Genomic DNA, 19,507 nt, shown 5'->3' with positions numbered 1-19,507 from the left:
GTAAACATTTTTTTTTAAATTAGCCTCTTCTGTAAATCTGTATACTTCCTTCAATATTTTCTAACTGAAATATAATCCTCCCACTCTCAGGCTTCCAGTTTCAGCCCTGCAGGAGAACTTCCAGTCATTATTAGGTGTGTTTAAGGAATCTGTGCAATTGAATTTAGCACCACCTGGTCATTTTTTGCTTCTCAGGTATGACAGTAGCAATCACTTTGGTACATGGACTAATAATCACAATTGATCATTTTGCTGAGTTTCGTTTATTTTTCTGCAGTACTCTGAATGACTTTGTGACAAGAACTCCAAGCCAGGAGAATAAAAAGAATCAGAAAGACTTGCAGGTACTCCGCAGCATCTTTTGAATCTCTGCATTTGGATTTGGAACTGTGTACATGTGTAAAATAGTATGTCATTTATGTGTAAAATAGTATGTCATTTACTAACCGTGCAACAAATTTTGCAAGCAACTTAAAAGTGTGTGAAAGATTAATAATTAATCTCTCAAGCTATGGATGACACTATAATGCTAAAACAGTTGCATAAAAAAAATCTTTATTGAATTGTTCCCAGTTTCAGAATGTCATCTAAAACTTGTCTGTTTTTCCAGGCCTTCAAGCAAAAGGATGGTTGTAGATTGTTTTATTGTAATTCAGTCTTCTGAATGTTTATTATTTTTTCTTTTCATTGTTCTTACTTTTTAAACATAAGTTATCCAGAATCATCTAGAATTGGGCAACGTCTAATTTGTATGAATAACTGGAATTTTCAGAATTTAGTAAATCTGTACGCAGTCTGTGGGCTCTAGCGTGCACAGTTCTGAGACAACTGTCTCAAACAAACAATATTGAAGTCCACAAAAGAACAGCAAGCTATTCAAGGGAAGGAAAAGTTGTTGGTTTTCACCATTGCATATTATCTATTTGTGTGGATTGCTTTTCTTTCACAGTCTGTTTGCCTTTCAGGATGTAACTCAGAAAATATTGGAAGCAGTGGGAAACATTGCAGCTTCTTCTCTAGAACAAACTAGCTGGCTTAGCAGGAATCTGGAAGTGAAAGCTCAGTCTCAGATCTCTTTAGAAGAATCCAGTGTGGAAAATAATCTGCTTGGTAAGTAAACCAGAAATTGCATTAGTTAACAATCAAAGTATGGAAGACAGGTTTTAAATATATAGATAACATTTAAGCTAAATGTTTGATGAAATGTAGCTTTTGATAGTAGCATATACTACTGCCTGTAACATACTTTTTAAATCATAAAATGGGGGAAAGCAGCAGCATCAGAAAATTAGCTTAACGGTTATTTATTTAAAATTTATTTAAAATATAAAATCCCAGAACCATCTCTTATTAATGTGTCTGAGAGAGAGAGAACTGAAGCAGACACAAAACTATCTGAAATTGAGCAGGCCAGTATTTAAAAGTATTAAAATATTTTTCACATAATTCAAACATCCCTGATAACTTTCCAGACCCAGTTTTCTCAGGGTGTCTAGTCATTTATCTGAATGTTTTTGCCCATAAAATACAGGTTTAAGGTATCTGCTTTTTGCAAAACCTCTAATGAGATTCCTAAATTGCCATTAGTTGTACCTTAAAAGAGCATTTTGAATCAAGATTTAAAAGTCTCCAAGGTAGCCTGCAGACCATTCAAAATTATAACAGTCCATACAGATACTGTCAATCTTCATTTGAACATAACCAATAAAGTAAAACTTACAGTCTTGATTTCAGTATTACATTTGTTTTAGTTATTAGGATCAATGATATGATTCAGATTCAGAAGCTGAAAAACCTGTCCCATCTGAATCTCAACCAGTCTCTAAAACAGTGGTTCTCAACCTTTTTAATAACACGACCCCCAACCGGTCGTAAGTCGAGGACTACTCAACCGGTCGTAAGTCGAGGACTACTCAACTGGTGCAGCACCATTTGCAGAATGGGACTTTTGGCGGGTTCAGCAGGGCAAAGACAGCCTGGACAATTCCTATTGGCTTTTGAAAGCCAATAGAATTAGACTCTATTCAAGAGAGTCTATTCTATTGGCTTTCAAAAGCCAATAGAATAAAAGGGAGTAGCACAGCTAAGGAAAGGGGGGAAAAAATGGCGGACTGCATTGTTTGGCGACCCCCGTGAAATGGTCGTTTGACCCCAAATGGGGTCCCGACCCACAGGTTGAGAACCACTGCTCTAAAAAATAGCTGAAGAGAATACACATGAGAGGCAATCGTGTAGGCTAAATCATCTGATGCAGACTTCCTAGCTTAACAAGTTCTGAGCTTAGCAAATGTTGCATATTAAGAAGACAAAATCAAAGGAAATCATGATTTATTTACATTTTTACATGTAATATATTTAAACTAGATGCTTTAGGCAACAAAAGGATTTTCAGTTTGTGTAAGATTTATTTCATTCCCTATGGAAATTATCAACATGTATGGCAAGGCTACATTTTACAAATGTATCTGTTTCAACATTGTAATTACTATAATTTTTAAAGTAATGTTCTAAAACAAAAAAATAAAGGGAAACCCAATGCTGTTGTGTCCACAGATCATTCCACTGTGTCATCTGTGGTGTCTGCCTCTGCTCCCTCAATATACAGTGTTCAAGCTCTAACTCTCCTTGCAGAGGTGAGTTTCACGTTTTTGTTTTTGTAGTTGTTAGCTAAGTACTTCTATAATTGCTGCTTTTCGTGTATGTGTTTGTGTGAGCACAGTTGCAGGTTTTGCATGCCTCTTTAACTCACTTGCGATAAGCATAAAGGGCTTGGCTTTTCTGAAGCTTGTGGTACAAATGCATGATACAGCAAAATCAAAGGTGCTATATTACCTCTAACTTAGCACACAATAGAGGTTGGAGATATTCTGAATTTTCACTATATTTTTTCTACCCAGAAACAATATAGTGAATGTAAATGTACCTGTTTGTTTTGGTAGGTTCTTGCTTCTCTCCTGGATATGGTTTATCAAAGTGATGAAAAAGAAAAAGCAATCCCATTAATCTCACGCTTGCTCTACTATGTGTTTCCTTACTTACGGAATCACAGGTAAATATCCATTTCTCCTTGGATTATATATATGTAACTATATAAAGTACATTTTCTTAGATCAGCCCAATTTTTGGTAGTTCTCAGTTAACAACCACAGATTCAGTGACCGTTCGAAGGTACAATGGGGCTAAACAAGTAGTTGTTACAACTGATCTAAAAGGTTCTGTCCATCCCAGCACTCCCACAGACATGTAATCATAATCTGGGAGTTGGCAACTGTCTTTCACTTATGACATGCAGAAGACTATCCCTCCTTTGTCTAACACTGAAAATGTACTTGATAATAAATAAAATTGGCATTCTTTTATATCAAGTATCTACCACCTCCTATGGCAATTTCTTTCAGCCCAGTTATATAATCAGTCCTATTCCTCACAACACGGCTTAAACCATTCCAGTAATGTTACTCTGTAATATGCTACTAAACTGAATTTTAAGTCATTGCAATTTAGATTTCTATTTGTATGCATGGTGTATTACTAAAAATTGAAAATCAAGTATAATATAATAGTATAGCGGGAATACTATCTGATCAGCACTGAAGAATTTAGTATGTGGAGATATGCTGTGTAAGAATTGTCTATGTTTATGTGATCTGCTCATTTTATTCCTGTGTCTTTACAGTGCCTATAATCTTCCTAGTTTCCATGCTAGTACTCAGTTGTTAAGTTCCTTAAGTGGCTACGCCTATACCAAACGAGCATGGAAGAAAGATGTTTTAGACCTATTTATGGATCCTGCTTTTTTTCAGATGGATACTTCATGCATTCAGTAAGATATATATTTAAAAGTGTGTAGCATGGTTTTGACTGAACTAATTGGCAAATTGCAACAGGTTATAGTTTAGTTGTAATTCTAAGGTACACTTGGAATCAATGCCAGTTAGTTAAAATTCATTGGCCTTCATTAAAGGAATTAAATGAATATGACATCACTATGCAAAGAAAAAAATCTTAATACTATTTTCATTCTTTTTTTTTCTGAACCATGATTTTAAAGAAATTCAATATGTAACTTTAAATAGAATTCTTGTGGCATCTGAAATTGAACACCTTTATTATAGCATAAATTTGTGGATTATAATGCACAAAAGAGTGTTTTATGAGAAATATATTGGTCTTTAATGTGCCACAAGAATCTTGGATGATTTTGCTACAAAAAGGAAATATAATTACCATCCTCTAAATAGTAATTAAAATGACATTTCAAAAAAGAAGTCAACTTTATAGAACATCAGTTATAAACTTTGAGTCATCTTATAGACTTATCTTAAGCTCTTGTGACTTGTCATAAATGAAAAGCATATGCACCAGGTTTCATAGACCCAGTATGCAACAAATTTGCAGAATTTTCATGGGGTGTCATCCTTCTTTACACTTGTTTAACAAAAAATGATACATGGCTTCCATTTCAGTTACACCAAACTTTACTTTTTTTCCAGCTGGCGAACCATTATCGATCACCTACTTACACATGAAAAAACTATGTTTAAAGATTTGATGAGTAAGCATTTTCCCATAATTGTTACCGAGCTAACTGCTAGAAAATATAGAATACAAATAGAGAATGGAAAAATCAATAAAGCTATTTATTTGTTCATTTAATAGATTTTATATAATTCTAATGTCAAAGTTTTTGTCAATTTACATTCATAAAAAGTTGAAAACTAAATGCCACTAACAATATAAAGCACGAATAAAGTTAATAGCCTGGACAACATGCATTTTAGACATTGAAAGAGTTAAACTTCCTAGTTAGGACTCTAACTATAAAAGATCAATACAAACAACTCATTGGATATACACAGTGACTGCAGTAGCAATAGCTAGAAATATTTCAGTTATATTGTTAAGTTTAGAGAAAAAGAATCCTACTTTTCTGGTTCATCAGTTAAAATATTTGAAGTTCTGTAAATGTCAGTAGATTGATGTCATAATAGCTGATCTGTAAACACTGGCTTTAGTTGGTCTGACAGTTTACTACAAGATGTAAGCAGGTAGCTCAAGAGGATAGGTAGCATATAAAGGGCAGTTTAGTACCACATGATTCATATGTTTCTATTATAATTTTGATCCTTGTACCTGCTAAGACAATTCTTGAGATAGATATATTAACATCCATTTTCTTAATTGTAGATATGCAGAGTAGTTCCTTAAAACTTTTTCCAAGTTTTGAACAAAAGGCAATGTTGTTAAAGCGTCAGGCCTTTGCTGTTTTCAGTGGTGAAATTGATCAATATCATCTTTACCTTCCTTTGATACAAGGTGAGTGATAATTTGTGTATGTTATAGATAAAGGATGTGATATAACTTATAACTTTAACTAAAAGGGATAAAATAATTTTATAATGAAGTTAAAAAAGGCTATAAGCAATAGTTTTTGTATATGTGGCAGTGGAAGTATGGAATTGTGCAGACACACATTCATTATTTTAATAACTAATTCAAGCATACATTCCAACTTGATGCTTTTTGATAATGTAGTTTTGACTCACATTATCCTAGCCATCATGGTAAGTGCAACATGTCTTGTAAACAGGAATTATCAAAAAATGTAATATTATCCCCAGATTCAAAATCCACTAAAGTTATAAATTGATTTGCATTTTAATGAGTGAAATAAGTATTTGACCCTTTCACAAAACATGACTTAGTACTTGGTGGCAAAACCCTTGTTGGCAATCACAGAGGTCAGACATTTCTTGTAGTTAGCCACCAGGTTTGCTCACATCTCAGGAGGGATTTTGTCCCATTCCCCTTTGCAGATCCTCTCCAAGTCATTAAGATTTTGAAACTCACGTTTGGCAGCTCGAACCTTCAGTTCCCTCCACAGTTTTTGTATGGGATTAAGGTCTGGAGACTGGCTAGGCCACTCCAGGACCTTAATGTGCTTCTCTTTGAACCACTCCTTTGTTGCCTTGGTTGTGTGTTTTGGGTCATTGCCATGCTGGAATACCCATCCACGACTCATTTTCTATGTCCTGGCTAGGCAAGGAGGTTCTCACCCAAGATTTGACAGTACATGGCCCTGTCTCCCATCCCTTTGATGCAGTGAAGTTGTCCTGTCCCCTTAGCAGAAAAACATCCCCAAAGCATAATATTTCCACCTCCATGTTTGATAGTGGGGATGGTGTTCATAGGCAGCATTCCTTCTCCTCCAAACACGGCGAGTTGAATTGATGCCAAAGAGCTTGATTTTAGTCTCATCTGACTACAACACTTTCACTCAGTTCTCCTCTGAATCATTCAGATATTCATTGGCAAACTTCAGAAGGGCCTGTACATGTGCTTTCTTGAGCAGGGGGACCTTGCGGGCACTGCAGGATTTCAGTCCTTTACGGCGTAGTGCGTTACCAATTGTTTTCTTGGTGACTATGGTCCCAGCTGCCTTGAAATCATTGACAAAATCCTCCCATGTAGTCCTCACCGTTCCCATGATCATTGAAACTCCACGAGGTGAGATCTTGCATGGAGCCCTAAACCGAGGGAGATTGACAGTTATTTTGTGTTTCTTCCATTTGCGAATAATCGTACCAGCTGCTGTCACCTTCTGACCAAGCTGCTTGGCAATAGTCTTATAGCCCATTCCAGCTCTTTGGTCTTTGCCATGGTCGAGAGTTTGGAATCTGATTGACTGATTGATTGCTTCTGTAGACAGATGTCTTTTATACAGGTAATAAACTGAGATTAGGAGCACTCCTTTTAAGAGAGTGCTCCTAATCTCAGCTTTTTACCTGTATAAAAGACACCTGGGAGGCAGAAATATTGCTGATTGATAGGAGATCGAATACTTATTTCACTCATTAAAATGCAAATCAATTTATAACTTTTTTGAAATGCGTTTTTCTGGATTTGTTTATTGTGATTTTAACTCTCACAGTTAAAATAAACCTACCATTAAAATTATAGACTGATCATTTCTTTGTCAGTGGGCAAAATCAGCAAGGGATTAAATAATTTTTCCCTCACTGTATATCAAATCAAGATTCTACTTTACTCACACAAATACACAGATATATTCATTGTTCTCCATAAATAAAAAGGACAGGCTTCTACCCAATGTTAGGGTTAGGAAGATAATTTATATTTGCAGTTCTAGGATGGGCTAACTACATTCAATTCACTACTGACTTAACATTATGTTAGTTAAATTGTAGAATCATGGCCATTACTCAATAAATACTACAACTTTTGTTTGTGTATCACTTGGTCACACAATGACATCATCTGGGCTTTTCACTAAGACACAGAAAATGAACTCTGTTGGACAGGTGTAGGCAGGCAAAAATGTGGGTGGGAATGACAAAACATGTATCATGAAACAAAACCATAACTCACACAACTTCATGAGACAGGCATGTAAAGACAAATTTTGAATAACTTCCTTGTACACATCTCATAATTTTGAAGTAATCTTTGCTTCCTCTGGATTACTATGCCCCTGGTGCTCTAGTTTTGCTTACATAACTCTGCATCTTCATCAAGTTTATCAGTTTGAATCCCTAAGCTCAGTTATAACTGATTCTTCTGGCAACATCAATTTTGTTGACATACTTACTGTCAGCTCTATTCACAATTCCTTCTTTCTCTTAGCCTGAAAGAGTTTTGATTTTAAAAAGTTTCAGTACTGGTTTGAAAAGAAAGGTGAGGTACACACTAATAAATCAGAATGATGGTAACCAAACCACTTACATTTCAGTACTTTTCTATTCAGTACACTTAATGGTTTTAATTAGGTAGAAATTATTATTTTTTATAAGTATTAAGTTTTAATACTTGAGTTTTTAATAGTCTGGATAATTTTTCTGTAAGCCATCATGAGTTAAGAACATTCAACAGTGTATAAAATAGATTACACTGTCTGTTAACTTGCCCTCTTTTTTTCTTTCTCTGTTGTAATTTTTTTTCTAAGAGCGATTGACTGACAACCTACGTGTTGGACACACTTCTTCAGTAGCTGCCCAGATGTTTCTTTTTTTCAGGGTACTTTTATTGAGAATTTCCCCTCAACACCTAACTTCTTTATGGCCAATCATGGTGACAGAGCTCGTAAGTAATAATTAATAGCAGAATGATAATAATAGTAGTATGAGTGATATTTTAAAGAAATAAATATTTACTAATACATTTTTCTCTTTTCTCCTCCATTTCTCTGATCATCTAGATTCAAACATTTATACAGCTAGAGGAAATTCTAATGGCTGAACCAGCAAAGTAAGTTTTTTTTTTCAATAAACTTAACAAAAAATAGGTAAAATTAGCAATCTGATCTTAATAGTTAATAATGATTGAAAATAGTTCTGTTATTTTAGAATTAAAGTACAGTTCAGAAGTAGTAGAATACAAGCCATGCAGACAAATAATACACCACACATAAAAACAATATCCAATGCTCAGTTTCTGGATCTAGACTTTAGGAGGTATCAAGTAATGGGGGAAAAAATCTTGTTTGAGAGCTTCTTGCAGGCAGAACTGGCTCAGGTAGAAAAATGGGCTGCCCTGGTATCAGGTAGCATTTCACATTCTAGGTCTTTTTCTTAGAGTTCACCCAAACTTTGCACCAATAAAGGAAGATATTTGTACCTGCACTTCTAAGTACAGTAAATTATTATTTTATATGTACATTTTATTTTTTTCTAATTTATTAATTTAAACACCTGATAATTGGCAGCTCGCCATTTGAATATTCATCCAGGAACACTGACTTTAAAATGACTTCAGGGTTCTCCCCAGGATATTAAATGGCACTTTTCTGCCTGCAAAGAATCTTTTTGAGAGGTTGCTGATATGCAGCAGTTAGAACTAGTGGAACAATTCTATTACTAGCCCCCTTGAAATATATTTGTACCCATTTTGTTGGCTGGTTTGGAAAAGAAAGGAATGTTAAATTTAAAGTAGAAATGGTAATTTTTAAAATTGAAATGTCTTAGCTATATTAGCTAAGTTCCAGTAAATTTAAGTTTCAGCCGTTTGTCTTTTCAAAATTCCAGATGCATTTGTATTTGTACTCTTGTATGAAAGGGTTTAATTAATTGTTCAGTTAATTTTCACATTTTTAAAAAAGTCATCAGGTTTGTTCTACAGTCTTTGATATATTTTTTTATGGATCTTACAGAAACAACAAGAAAATGAGCAGACAGAAAGCACCATCAAATGGCAGTACTGGGTTCCTTGGTGACATACACCAGAATGAATTAACCTTGTATTTATCAGCCTGTAAATTTTTAGACACGGCACTTTCTTTTCCATCTGACAAGATGCAGTTGTTTCAGATGTAAGTGTTATATTTTTATTCTTGGTAAAATAGTAGAACATTTGAGGGTTATCTCAGTGTGATCTGATTGCGCTTCTCTTTCTACTGCATAGCTATGCCACTTCATTAGTTTATTCAACCTAATATTTTTATGTCACTTTCAGAATCTGGTGAAACATGTGCACCTTAAATATATATTTAACTGCATAAAATAAAATTTATAGATACAGATTATATTGCAAGAGAATTCACCTAAGATCAAAAATAACAAATATGTAATATAGCAATATATGTGGAAATAAAGTTGTATTTTTTTTCTTCAAGTTTGTAGCATTTTGCAAGGATAGTATTTGCCCAATTTTGGAAAAATGAGAATCTACCATCTGACCAGATTATTATTACCAAAATTTTAGAGTGTGCAGAAATGGATAGACTAACATTAGAAATGAAAGAAAAAGATGACTCAATTTATTTTAGAACTTGGGAAAAATTTTATCAATAGTTAGAGACACGTTAGAATTTGAAGGATTCAATATTTTAGAATAGTTGACTGATTTTTAATCGAGTTCTAACTAACATTTTGATGATACGATTACTTTTCCTGATTTACTGATTTTCATTTGTTACTTTTGATTGTTAGGATTTATTTTTTTGAGATTTTATTAGTAGTGTTTACTTAATAGATCAACGTATTTGTTTACTAATTGTTTTTAATATGTTACAGTTTAAGCTTTGTTAAAAATGGTTGAATATGATATTTACTTATTATTATGATCCGGACAGTTGCTTGTTTATTGAAATATGTGATTGTACCTATCCTTATTTTACCCTAATTCCTTATTTCCTTCCCCTCCCCCTTTCCTTTTACCCCTCCCTTTACCATACCTGTATTGTTCCTATTTTTCCTCACTTATATAAATTTAATAAAATTTTGTTTAAAAAAAAAAGTTTGTAGCATTTGTAGAATTTCTGATTTATAAAACGAAGGCAAAAAATTTAGTCCTATAGGACTAAAATGACAAAAGTAACAAAAGTAACAAAAGTAATATGTAGACAAATTTAAAGAGCATTTAGATTTAAAGATTTTGTGCTGTGTCCCAAATGAAATAACCAGTGTTTTAAAACTGGATAATTTTTCTTGTTAATCCATATGATCAAAAAATAAAGCTATGTTAGATTTTGTACCTTACAGTATGTCTGTTTTTAGGTATAAGTGGGCCTTTGTTCCAGAGGTGGACATGGAGAGTTGCAGCATGATTTCAGATGTAATGGAAAATCACCAGGAATGCAAGCCTCATGTTGCTAGAATCATGGATTTATTGAAGCTAAAATATGGGGCAAGTACTATCTTTATTAAATATGTTTTATTGCCTGAAACTCCATAGTTTTCTTATCAAATAATATTTTGAAATCAGTATGCTGCTCAGATATACCCAAGACAGTGTGAACAATATTCTCATCTATTGAACAGAGCTGCTTCGATTCAGCAGCATTGCTCAATATTTGTATATATTTGGGAAGGCATAGTCTAGTAATCCTTCTATGGGACCCAATTCAAGTTAATTGATTAGTAGATGATACAGTTAATGTGGTGCATGCCCAGTTCATGTAAAATAAGCAAAATTATTCATACTTAATGCAAAATAAACATATTATATGCAACCCAAGTTTATATTCAAGAAAATACGGATTGTGCTACTTTGGATAATATTTTAACCAGACAGAGTCAGAAAATACTGTTTTTTATTTTATTCTATTTTATTTTCTAAAGGTTGTTTAGCTATTACTGGTGGAAATGTATTTAACATTTCTACATATCTATCTCAAGTTGTTGAGGGCCTGATGCACACAGATAGCTCACAAATTAGATGTCATTATTATCTTAGATTGAATGTGGTTTATCCAACTTCATTCTTACTTCCCAACTTGGTTCTTCCTGTGGTTATGAAATTGTAAGTCCCAGAATATCTGGCTATGCTTCTAGAGCCTTGCTTGTAAATTGTCTGAGCTGTCATCCTACAATATTTTGAGTGCTCAAAAATATGGAAAATATTATAATTTATAAATAGACTAAGTTGAAAATGTCTATGTTCAAGGAAAAAATAATATATATATCACAGTTGATATTAAATACATCCATGCAAATGCATATTAACAATTCATTTTTTATTTTATTTTTTTCAAGGAACAAAATATAAGTGATGAAGCAACAAAAAATTGTGACTTTCCTCTTTTGGATTTTCATTCTGTATCAAACATCACGCAATTAATTCCATTCTTTAATACATTAAATTCTGCTTTTAAAACTCAAGGTGGCAGATTACCAAGCACACACAACTCCAAGTCTTTTAAAAATACCTATCCCAACACCAGTGGAACAAGAATTTTGAAGCTATTGGAAGAATATGTTGAACGTGATTTTATAGATAATATGGAAAATGAATCATTGTAAAACATCTGTTTGGTTCTTATAACCATCAAGTTTCATTTTGGTAAAATGTGATATGCTTGAAGCAATATGCAATTTTCCATTGCTTTACCAAAACAAATTAGCTTAAGTTAAAATGAAGAATCATTATTTTTCAATTAAAATAATCATTTAATTGAGATGCTTGTTTATGAATGCAGATTTGTTGACTTTCAATGTAAAAAAAAATTCCCTTCTACCAGGAAATACATCAGTCTACATTTCTCAAAAGATAAATTGTTCTAATTTTAATTCTGCTCTAAACAACTTCTGCATAGCAACTTACTAAAACAAATTAACATAGTTTACATTACTCACTTTTTTTAACCCCAAAGTATAAATCCACACATTTGCAATATTGATCAGCCCTCCAGGTGGACCATACCATAAAATCAATTCCACAGAATAGTGAAACTTCGTATTTTTATTGAGATTAGCTATAATGGCAGAATCTTGCCAGTTAGATTAGTTTGCCTGAGGTGCTTCAGAACATTGTCTTATTCTGGCCTTAATAATGAATGCTTCAAGTCCTTTTGCCTAGGCAACAGATCATGCATAATAAGGCGGATGCCTTACTCTCTATAGGTGGTTGACTCATAGCCTGTGGAAGGCTGAAGTCCCCTCTATCCTATTGCAACCCCACACTGGCATAATCATTTCCACTTCAGTGTTAGGCCTATGATTATAAGCAAAAACAAATTTGGTAGCAAGTAGGTTTCACCAAACCCAATGACACTTGCTTTTTCAGTAAATATTTTTAAATTTGTCTTTATGTTTCCATGAAATTTATGAATAACCATTCTAAAACTAGAAAATTATTTTTTTTTTTACTTCAAGGTTTTAACTAAATTAAAGCCATTGTTGCCTTTTACAGTTTGCTGTATGGTACTTAATTGTAATAGGCCAATAAGAATGTAAAGGTATGTCTAAAAAATGTATAGTTCCTAAAGACATGTATATATGTTTAGTATGTATGGATTACCATGCTGCATTGTAAGTACCTACTTTCCAAACCTGTTCAGTTTTGCTGACACATTCTTGGGCAAAAATGTACATTTACTGAAAGTATTGTAGAGATAGTCATTGAATTACGACCTCAATTGAGCCTAAAATTTCTGTTGCTAAGTGAGACATTTGTTAATTTTGCCCCATTTTACAATCTTTCTTGCCTCCATTATTAAGTGAATCATGCAGTTGTTAAATGGGTAACATAGCTGTTAAGTGAATCTAGCTTCCCCATTGACTTTGCTTGTCGGAAGGTTGCAAAAGGGGATCACATGACCCCAGGACACTGCGACCGTCATAAATATGAGTTGCCAAGTGTCTGAAATTTGATCACGTGACCATGGGGAGGCTGCAATGGTTGTCAGTGTGAAAAACAGTCATAAGTCACTTTTTTCAGTATCATCGTAACTTTGAATGGTCACTAAACAAACTGTTGTAAATGGAAGACTACCTGTATAAGAAGCAAATAGTTTTATAGTTAAAGACGCCTTTTGAAAGAGAGTGGCTTTTGTTCCAGCTAGGTTTTTGCACGAGCTTTGTAATACATGAGCAGAACCAAGGATAAGAAGATCAAAGATGCCACACAAGTAGCTACAACCAGAAAACATAGATAACAAAGCAAAAAATGTGTATGTTCAAAAACTACTACTCTGTTCTTTAAATGCATTTAGTGTTGTACTTTTTTAAGTTCAGATTTTTTTATGTGACTGTCCTTTCTCCATCTGTGATGATTAGCCCTTTGAGTTTCTCAAATAATATACACTGGGCAAAAAACAGCACCAATGTGAATATTTCTGTGTCCCATTTAGGTAAACATTTAAATATCTTTGTTGAATTTGTTAAATGTCAAAAAATGGCACGTTTTTCATTTAATTAGTTTTGTTTTTCATTAAATGCCCAATCAGATCATAAACACCTGATGTATGATGTAAAGATGTACTTATTTTAATATTGTAAATTATTTATGTATTTTGTGAACTTAAACAAATATACTTTAATTAAACTTTCTTTATCATTATGAATGTATACTTATGCCTTTCTAAATGTTTTTGATGAAAGATATATGTTTTGCTGTATAATAGATATTGCTGTATAATACTGTGTGTTTCCTGTCATGTGGAAATTTAAACATTTCCAAAATCTTTGACAATGTTGCTAGCTCTCAGGGAAAATAGACAGTCTTTATTTGCTATGCTAGTTGTGTCACAGGAGAATCTCACGTGTCCCTTGCTCTTTATTTATTCTGAGGAAGTGCAGCTAATTGCTTTTTTGCAATACATATAATTCCCAGATCTAATTTAATCCTCTAAATTTGAAGTTTAGTATCCTAAATACATTGTAACTTACTTTTCCTTACATCCACCACTAAACTTTCTTTTTTTCCTCGCTTCTGTTTTCTTTTCTCCTTCATTCACTTTGAACTTATCTCAGGGGCTGTATTTATGACTTTATTGTAACTTTCAGTGTCATTTATAATGCCCTTAATAGCTTATTAAGGTAGTTCACCTTCTCTATAAGATATATAGATGCTTGATGCATGCAGGAGGTCATTTGCTGCTACATTGTTGAACTTCATTCAGTCTTGCAAACAATATATTGCCTTTGTTTCTTCAGGGCCCATTTCCCAAATCCTGTCTAAGAAAATGTATTTCAATTAATTGAAAATGTATCTGACCAGTTGGATTAACAATCATTGGACTCTATAATATTTCAGTAGATTTACTGTGCACAACTTGTAGCTGCACAGCAATGTGAGATGGATAGCAAACTGAGAGCCAGTTTGGTCTAGTGGTTAAAGCATCAGGCTAAAAAGCTGGAGACTATGAATTATAATTCCTTCTTAGCCATGAAAGCCAGCTGGGTGACCTTGGGCCAGTCACTCACTCTTAGCCCAATCCACCTCACAGGGTTGCTGTTGTGGGGAAAATAGAATGAGAAAGATTGTGTGTTGGGCATGTTTGCTGCTGTGAGTTATATGTAAAAATAATAAAGGCAGGATTTTTTTTCAAAATTTGAAATTGATATTGTCTGGTTTGAGAAATAGCACTATTGAAACATTTGTTTTCCAAGTAATCATAATATAGATGAAGTTTTGATTTGATACTACTATTTTAAAATGACTGATAACTGAGTAGCTAAGGCAATCATTTATGGCAAAAAAACTGGGGATGTAATTACATATTTAAATGATTGGCAAAGGAGAGTGGTGTATTAAGGTAAATAGATGCTGTATAAAGATTAATTAATATTAAATGTAATTTTCATAATCAATGATTGCAGAACATCACCTTGAACATTAAATTTGTTTCTACCACTTATATTCTTCATTTAGATTGGTCTTTCATACTGAATGTTTTGTTTCTAAATCATAACCTTTTGAAATACCTACAAATGAACAATTAAAAATAAATCATTTTAAAAATAAAGTTTCAATTCTCAACTTGCAATTATTTTGATAATCTATTAATATTTTTTGGATTTCATTTATCACTGAGCATATAACAGACACTTTGATAGCATATACTGTAAGATACAGATTTAATCTCTGAATCTAAGAACATGTACAGTTTTCATATGGAAGGTTGACATATCCATTGATTGTCATCCTGATGAATGGCACCCCAATTTGTGCCAGGGTAAAAAGTTGTCTGTGAAAAACTTGTAAAATATTGAAGAAATATGTAGGGAAAGTTGGTGAGGAAGAGTTGCAATAATACTGCAGAAAAGATGAAAAACATATTGGCTCTGTCAATTGTATATACAAGCCCCAAATTCTCTGTCTGAAGTCAGCCAGATTTATCAAGAACATAAGCAGAGTATGCCAGCAAAGAAAGGCTGAATATGCCATATCACTGTTAATTTCTCCCCTTAAGGTAGACTTAAACCAGTCCATCAAGTTGAATGTAAAAGTGGTAATTCTCAATGATGGTAGCTGGGACCAGAATTTCTATCACAATTCTAAAGTGCAAACTCATATGACTGCACCGCTTAGTGACAGAAATTCTGGCATTTCCAGTTGCCATCAAGTGAATCACTGGGTCATTAAAGAAGCCATCATGTGGTTGCCATTTTTGACCAAGTGCTGGTTTCCCTGATGACTGCTTGCAGAAGCTGTAAAAGAAGGTTGCAAATGGTGTTATATGATCTTGGGATGCTGCAATGGTCTGAGGACGAGTCCTAAGTACTACGTGTTCAGCACCTCTGAAAGTTTGAGTGGTTGAATTAAACAACAGCCACCTGTAATGGAGAAAGGATACAATCTTGTTTTATACCTTTGTAAATAGAGATGAGTTAAGTCCCAGGTGGTTACCTGTAAATTGAATGATACAGTTTATTTGTTGAATTTATTTGCCACCAATCTCATAGCAAACAACTCATTTGTACTACCACAAGGTAATACTACAATTAAGGACACACCAGACATTGAAATGGCAGTTAATTTCCTCTAGAGTTTTACAAGATACTGAATCAAAGGTTGCCCTTAAGTCTGTCAAGGCAACATCAACTTTTCACTCATTATCAGCAAATTATATACACTAATATTAATTTTTATTCAAGAAAATGTTGGTGCTTCATTAGGCTGGTTTCAGATCTGGACATTCCACAGTGGAGCAATAATTTTATTAGTTTGTTGTTGTCGTTGTTAATTGCGAAGTCGTGTCCGACCCATCGCAACCCCATGGACAATGTTCCTCCAGGTCTTCCTGTCCTCTACCATCTTCTGGAGTCCATTTAAGTTCACACCTACTGCTTCAGTGACTCCATCCAGCCATCTCATTCTCTGTCGTCCCCTTCTTCTCTTGCCCTCCATCTTTCCCAGCATTAGGCCCTTCTCCAGTGAGTCCTTCCTTCTCATCAGGTGGCCAAAGTATTTGAGTTTCAACTTCAGGATCTGGCCTTCTAAAGAATCTGGCCTTCTAAAACTATTTTATTAGTTTTGCATTAATAAATATTGTAATAGAAAATCATCTTAGATTTAAGAAAAAAATCCTTGTTCAAGCTGTTTAGAGCACAGAGCAGAAAACAACATACTTTTCAAGTCCCAATACACATGACATTATGAATTAAACAAATTAACAAAGTTTAAATTAAAATAGCTTTGTTCAAAGTCTTAGTGGATTTCATGTTCAAAAGTAGGGGTTAGTTTAGGATTCACATTTATTGTTGTTTTGACCCAGTGCTACTCAACAGCTTACTTGTGAGGAAAACCCCTTTTCAGTTAGCAAGGCATGAGCAAGGCAGGACTCATGAGAAAATAACCCCTTTTTATTTTAACAAGGCGTTTATGGAATAAACTCTAGAAAACCAGTCCTTAGATGTAAAACAAACAAAGTAAGAGCAGTCTCTGCTATTACTTGGCTGAGATAAGTACAAAGTCTCTGAGTTCTCAGCAGCAAGGCTCAGTTAACAATTCAAACCAAACACAAAGAAATCCAACAAACCTGGATAATTGGCAAAGAGTCCTGGCAAAAGAAATCCAACAGAGAAACAAGATAACAAAGCATGAACAGTTGCCTGTGGCAATTGGCCTCTCCCACCTCTTTATAGTCCAATCAGGGCATGGCTTCTTAGAGTCTCTTACTTTTTGTGGAAAGCTGCCCCACCACTCTCCTGCATGTCTCTCCCTTCTGTGCTATACGTGCATCTGGAACAGACCCCAGGTGTTCCTACTCTTCCCTCAATTCAGGCCAACACAGCTGTTTTTTTTTTTTTGCCTTAGTGTGAGTAAATGGGCCCAGCTCTGCATCTGGCTTTGAGTCTTCTTGCTCCTCAGAACCTTCTGCAGACTCCCATGTGAACCGAGACAGCCCTTCCCCCTCATCCGATTCACCTGACTCGGCTGCCGGATCCGCTGGCAGTCGAGAAACCACAGCACTTGTCTCTTATGGCTTTAGTTATTTTCAAAAACATTTACATGTTTAATACCATTATCTCCAATTGTTTCTGCAAATCAACTATAGATTTCTAAACGTCCTTCAACAAAAATAATTGTTACATTGAGTATGGAGACTGAAGACGTTGCCAATTTACTAAGTAGATTTGTTAGATTCAGATCCCAAATCATCATTGCAAAACCATTGAGCAATTATAATGAAATATTTATCACTATAAGACCTAATTCCAATGTTAACAAATAACAAATACCAGCAATCCTTTGCTGCAAATCAGATGTACGTCTTTCCAGTATAGGATATTTTTGTTTATTTGTTTTGTTTTTGTAAGAGGACCCTCATTCATGAACAATCTGCAATTTTGATTATCTTAATGTTATTGGGAAAAGGACAATAAAGAAAATCACTCTTTAAAATAATGACAAAAAATAAGTATAATCAGCTTAACAAAATATATTACATTTTAGATAGTTTAGATCAGGGCTTTTCAACAAATGAATCTAATCAGTGAAACCGACCCCCTCCCCTTTTTTTTTTTTAGTCATCAAATTTTTGACACCTTGCTAAGCACTGGAGGTACTCAAATATTGTCATTTCCTAAAAGTGGTACAATCTGTGAAAAGGTTGAAAAGCCCTGCTCTAGAAATTATTCTAGCAAGGTGTCAAAAACTTGATGACTAAAAAAAGGGGAGGATTTTGGGTTTTACTGATTAGATTCATTTGTTGTTATAGAAATGGCTAGTTTATAATATTATGGAAAAGTAAAAAGTTGAGGTTCAATGTTAATGCTTCCTTCTACTGCAACAGAGGAAGTCTGTTCTTTTTTCCCTTCTCCCCCTCACTTTTTCCCCCTTTTTCCTCCCCACTTTGTCCTACTATTTGCTTTTGTATTTTTATATTTTATTCTATAATCTAATAAAATATTACAAACTGTAGAAAAAAAGAAAAAAGTACCAGTTTTAATTTCTTCGGTGGCTGTTCCTTTGCTGAATTACTTTCCCTTTGCACTGACAAATGCATGATGAATTTATCCATGTGTATTAATATGCACCACTACCAGCTAGTTCAGGGGTCTTCAAACTTGGCATTTTTAAGACTTGTGGACTTCAACTCCCAGAATTCCTCAGCCCTCTTGGCTGGTTGAGGAATTCTGGGAATTGAAGTCCACAGGTCTTAAAGTTGCTAAGTTTGTAGACTCCTGAGCTAGCTGGTCCGACCTTCTTCCTCTCTCCCTTCTGAGCTCTTCCATAGTGTAGTAAGAATGCACCATCCCCAATCCCTTCCCTATACCCTTAAAGACACAGGAATCAAGTGCAAAGCAAGAAACACAAACTCCGTTTTTTTTTCTCTTTAAGCTGTCTAAGGCTGTCACGTGTCACAATGTTGCAATTCTAGACTGAAAGGCTCTGGCAATTGTGAAAAGCTTTAGCTTTAAATTAAGCCTGTTTACTTTCAAAGAAAACTTTCTAAAAGCCATAGACAGACTCAATTAAAGGGGATAAAACTAATTACATTTGTTTAAAGGGATTAAACCTTTCCTGTTGTCTTTTTTCTCTACCCCCTTCCCCCCAAACGACCTCCTTTTATAGCCTCTCCTCTCCTCCCCCCCCTTTTTCTTCTGTTCTGCTCCAGCTGCTTCTGGAAGTGCCAATCAGCTGGAGCCAATCAGCTGGAGCCCTGCCGGCTCCTGGGGCTTCTGCCTAGGCCAGACAGTCATGCAGCTGCAGCTGCCTCTCCCTCAGGCTTGGCTCGCTTAGGCTCATTCCCCTCCCCTGCTACACTTGGCTAGCAGTTGCTACCACCTGCCATGTGGCAAAGTGCCACAGGTGGTACCACCGG

General features: G+C 34.6%; 1 protein-coding gene across 4 annotated transcripts in view; it reads left to right on the top strand.

The window, feature by feature from the left end:
* Positions 1 to 11,960, top strand: part of DOP1B (DOP1 leucine zipper like protein B) — a 49,418-nt gene extending 37,458 nt beyond the window's left edge. For all 4 annotated transcript variants that reach the window (XM_039370066.1, XM_039370060.1, XM_039318410.1 and 1 more), the window contains 13 exons: positions 91 to 195; positions 278 to 344; positions 966 to 1,110; positions 2,554 to 2,633; positions 2,940 to 3,049; positions 3,677 to 3,823; positions 4,494 to 4,555; positions 5,188 to 5,316; positions 7,964 to 8,100; positions 8,216 to 8,265; positions 9,167 to 9,325; positions 10,512 to 10,641; positions 11,490 to 11,960. In XM_039370066.1, coding sequence (XP_039226000.1) covers positions 91 to 195; positions 278 to 344; positions 966 to 1,110; positions 2,554 to 2,633; positions 2,940 to 3,049; positions 3,677 to 3,823; positions 4,494 to 4,555; positions 5,188 to 5,316; positions 7,964 to 8,100; positions 8,216 to 8,265; positions 9,167 to 9,325; positions 10,512 to 10,641; positions 11,490 to 11,756 — 1,588 coding nt within the window. In that variant the 3' untranslated portion in view covers positions 11,757 to 11,960. The remainder of the gene's footprint in view (positions 1 to 90; positions 196 to 277; positions 345 to 965; positions 1,111 to 2,553; positions 2,634 to 2,939; positions 3,050 to 3,676; positions 3,824 to 4,493; positions 4,556 to 5,187; positions 5,317 to 7,963; positions 8,101 to 8,215; positions 8,266 to 9,166; positions 9,326 to 10,511; positions 10,642 to 11,489) is intronic.
* Positions 11,961 to 19,507: the final 7,547 nt, after the last annotated feature.

This window comes from Crotalus tigris, unplaced genomic scaffold (assembly GCF_016545835.1).
Source record: "Crotalus tigris isolate CLP2741 ecotype Arizona unplaced genomic scaffold, ASM1654583v1 scf7180000017601.7605149639:7615979, whole genome shotgun sequence".
Lineage (NCBI taxonomy): Eukaryota > Metazoa > Chordata > Lepidosauria > Squamata > Viperidae > Crotalus > Crotalus tigris.
The sequence above is the reverse complement of the archived record's forward strand: the minus strand, read 5'-3'. Positions and strand labels throughout refer to the sequence as shown.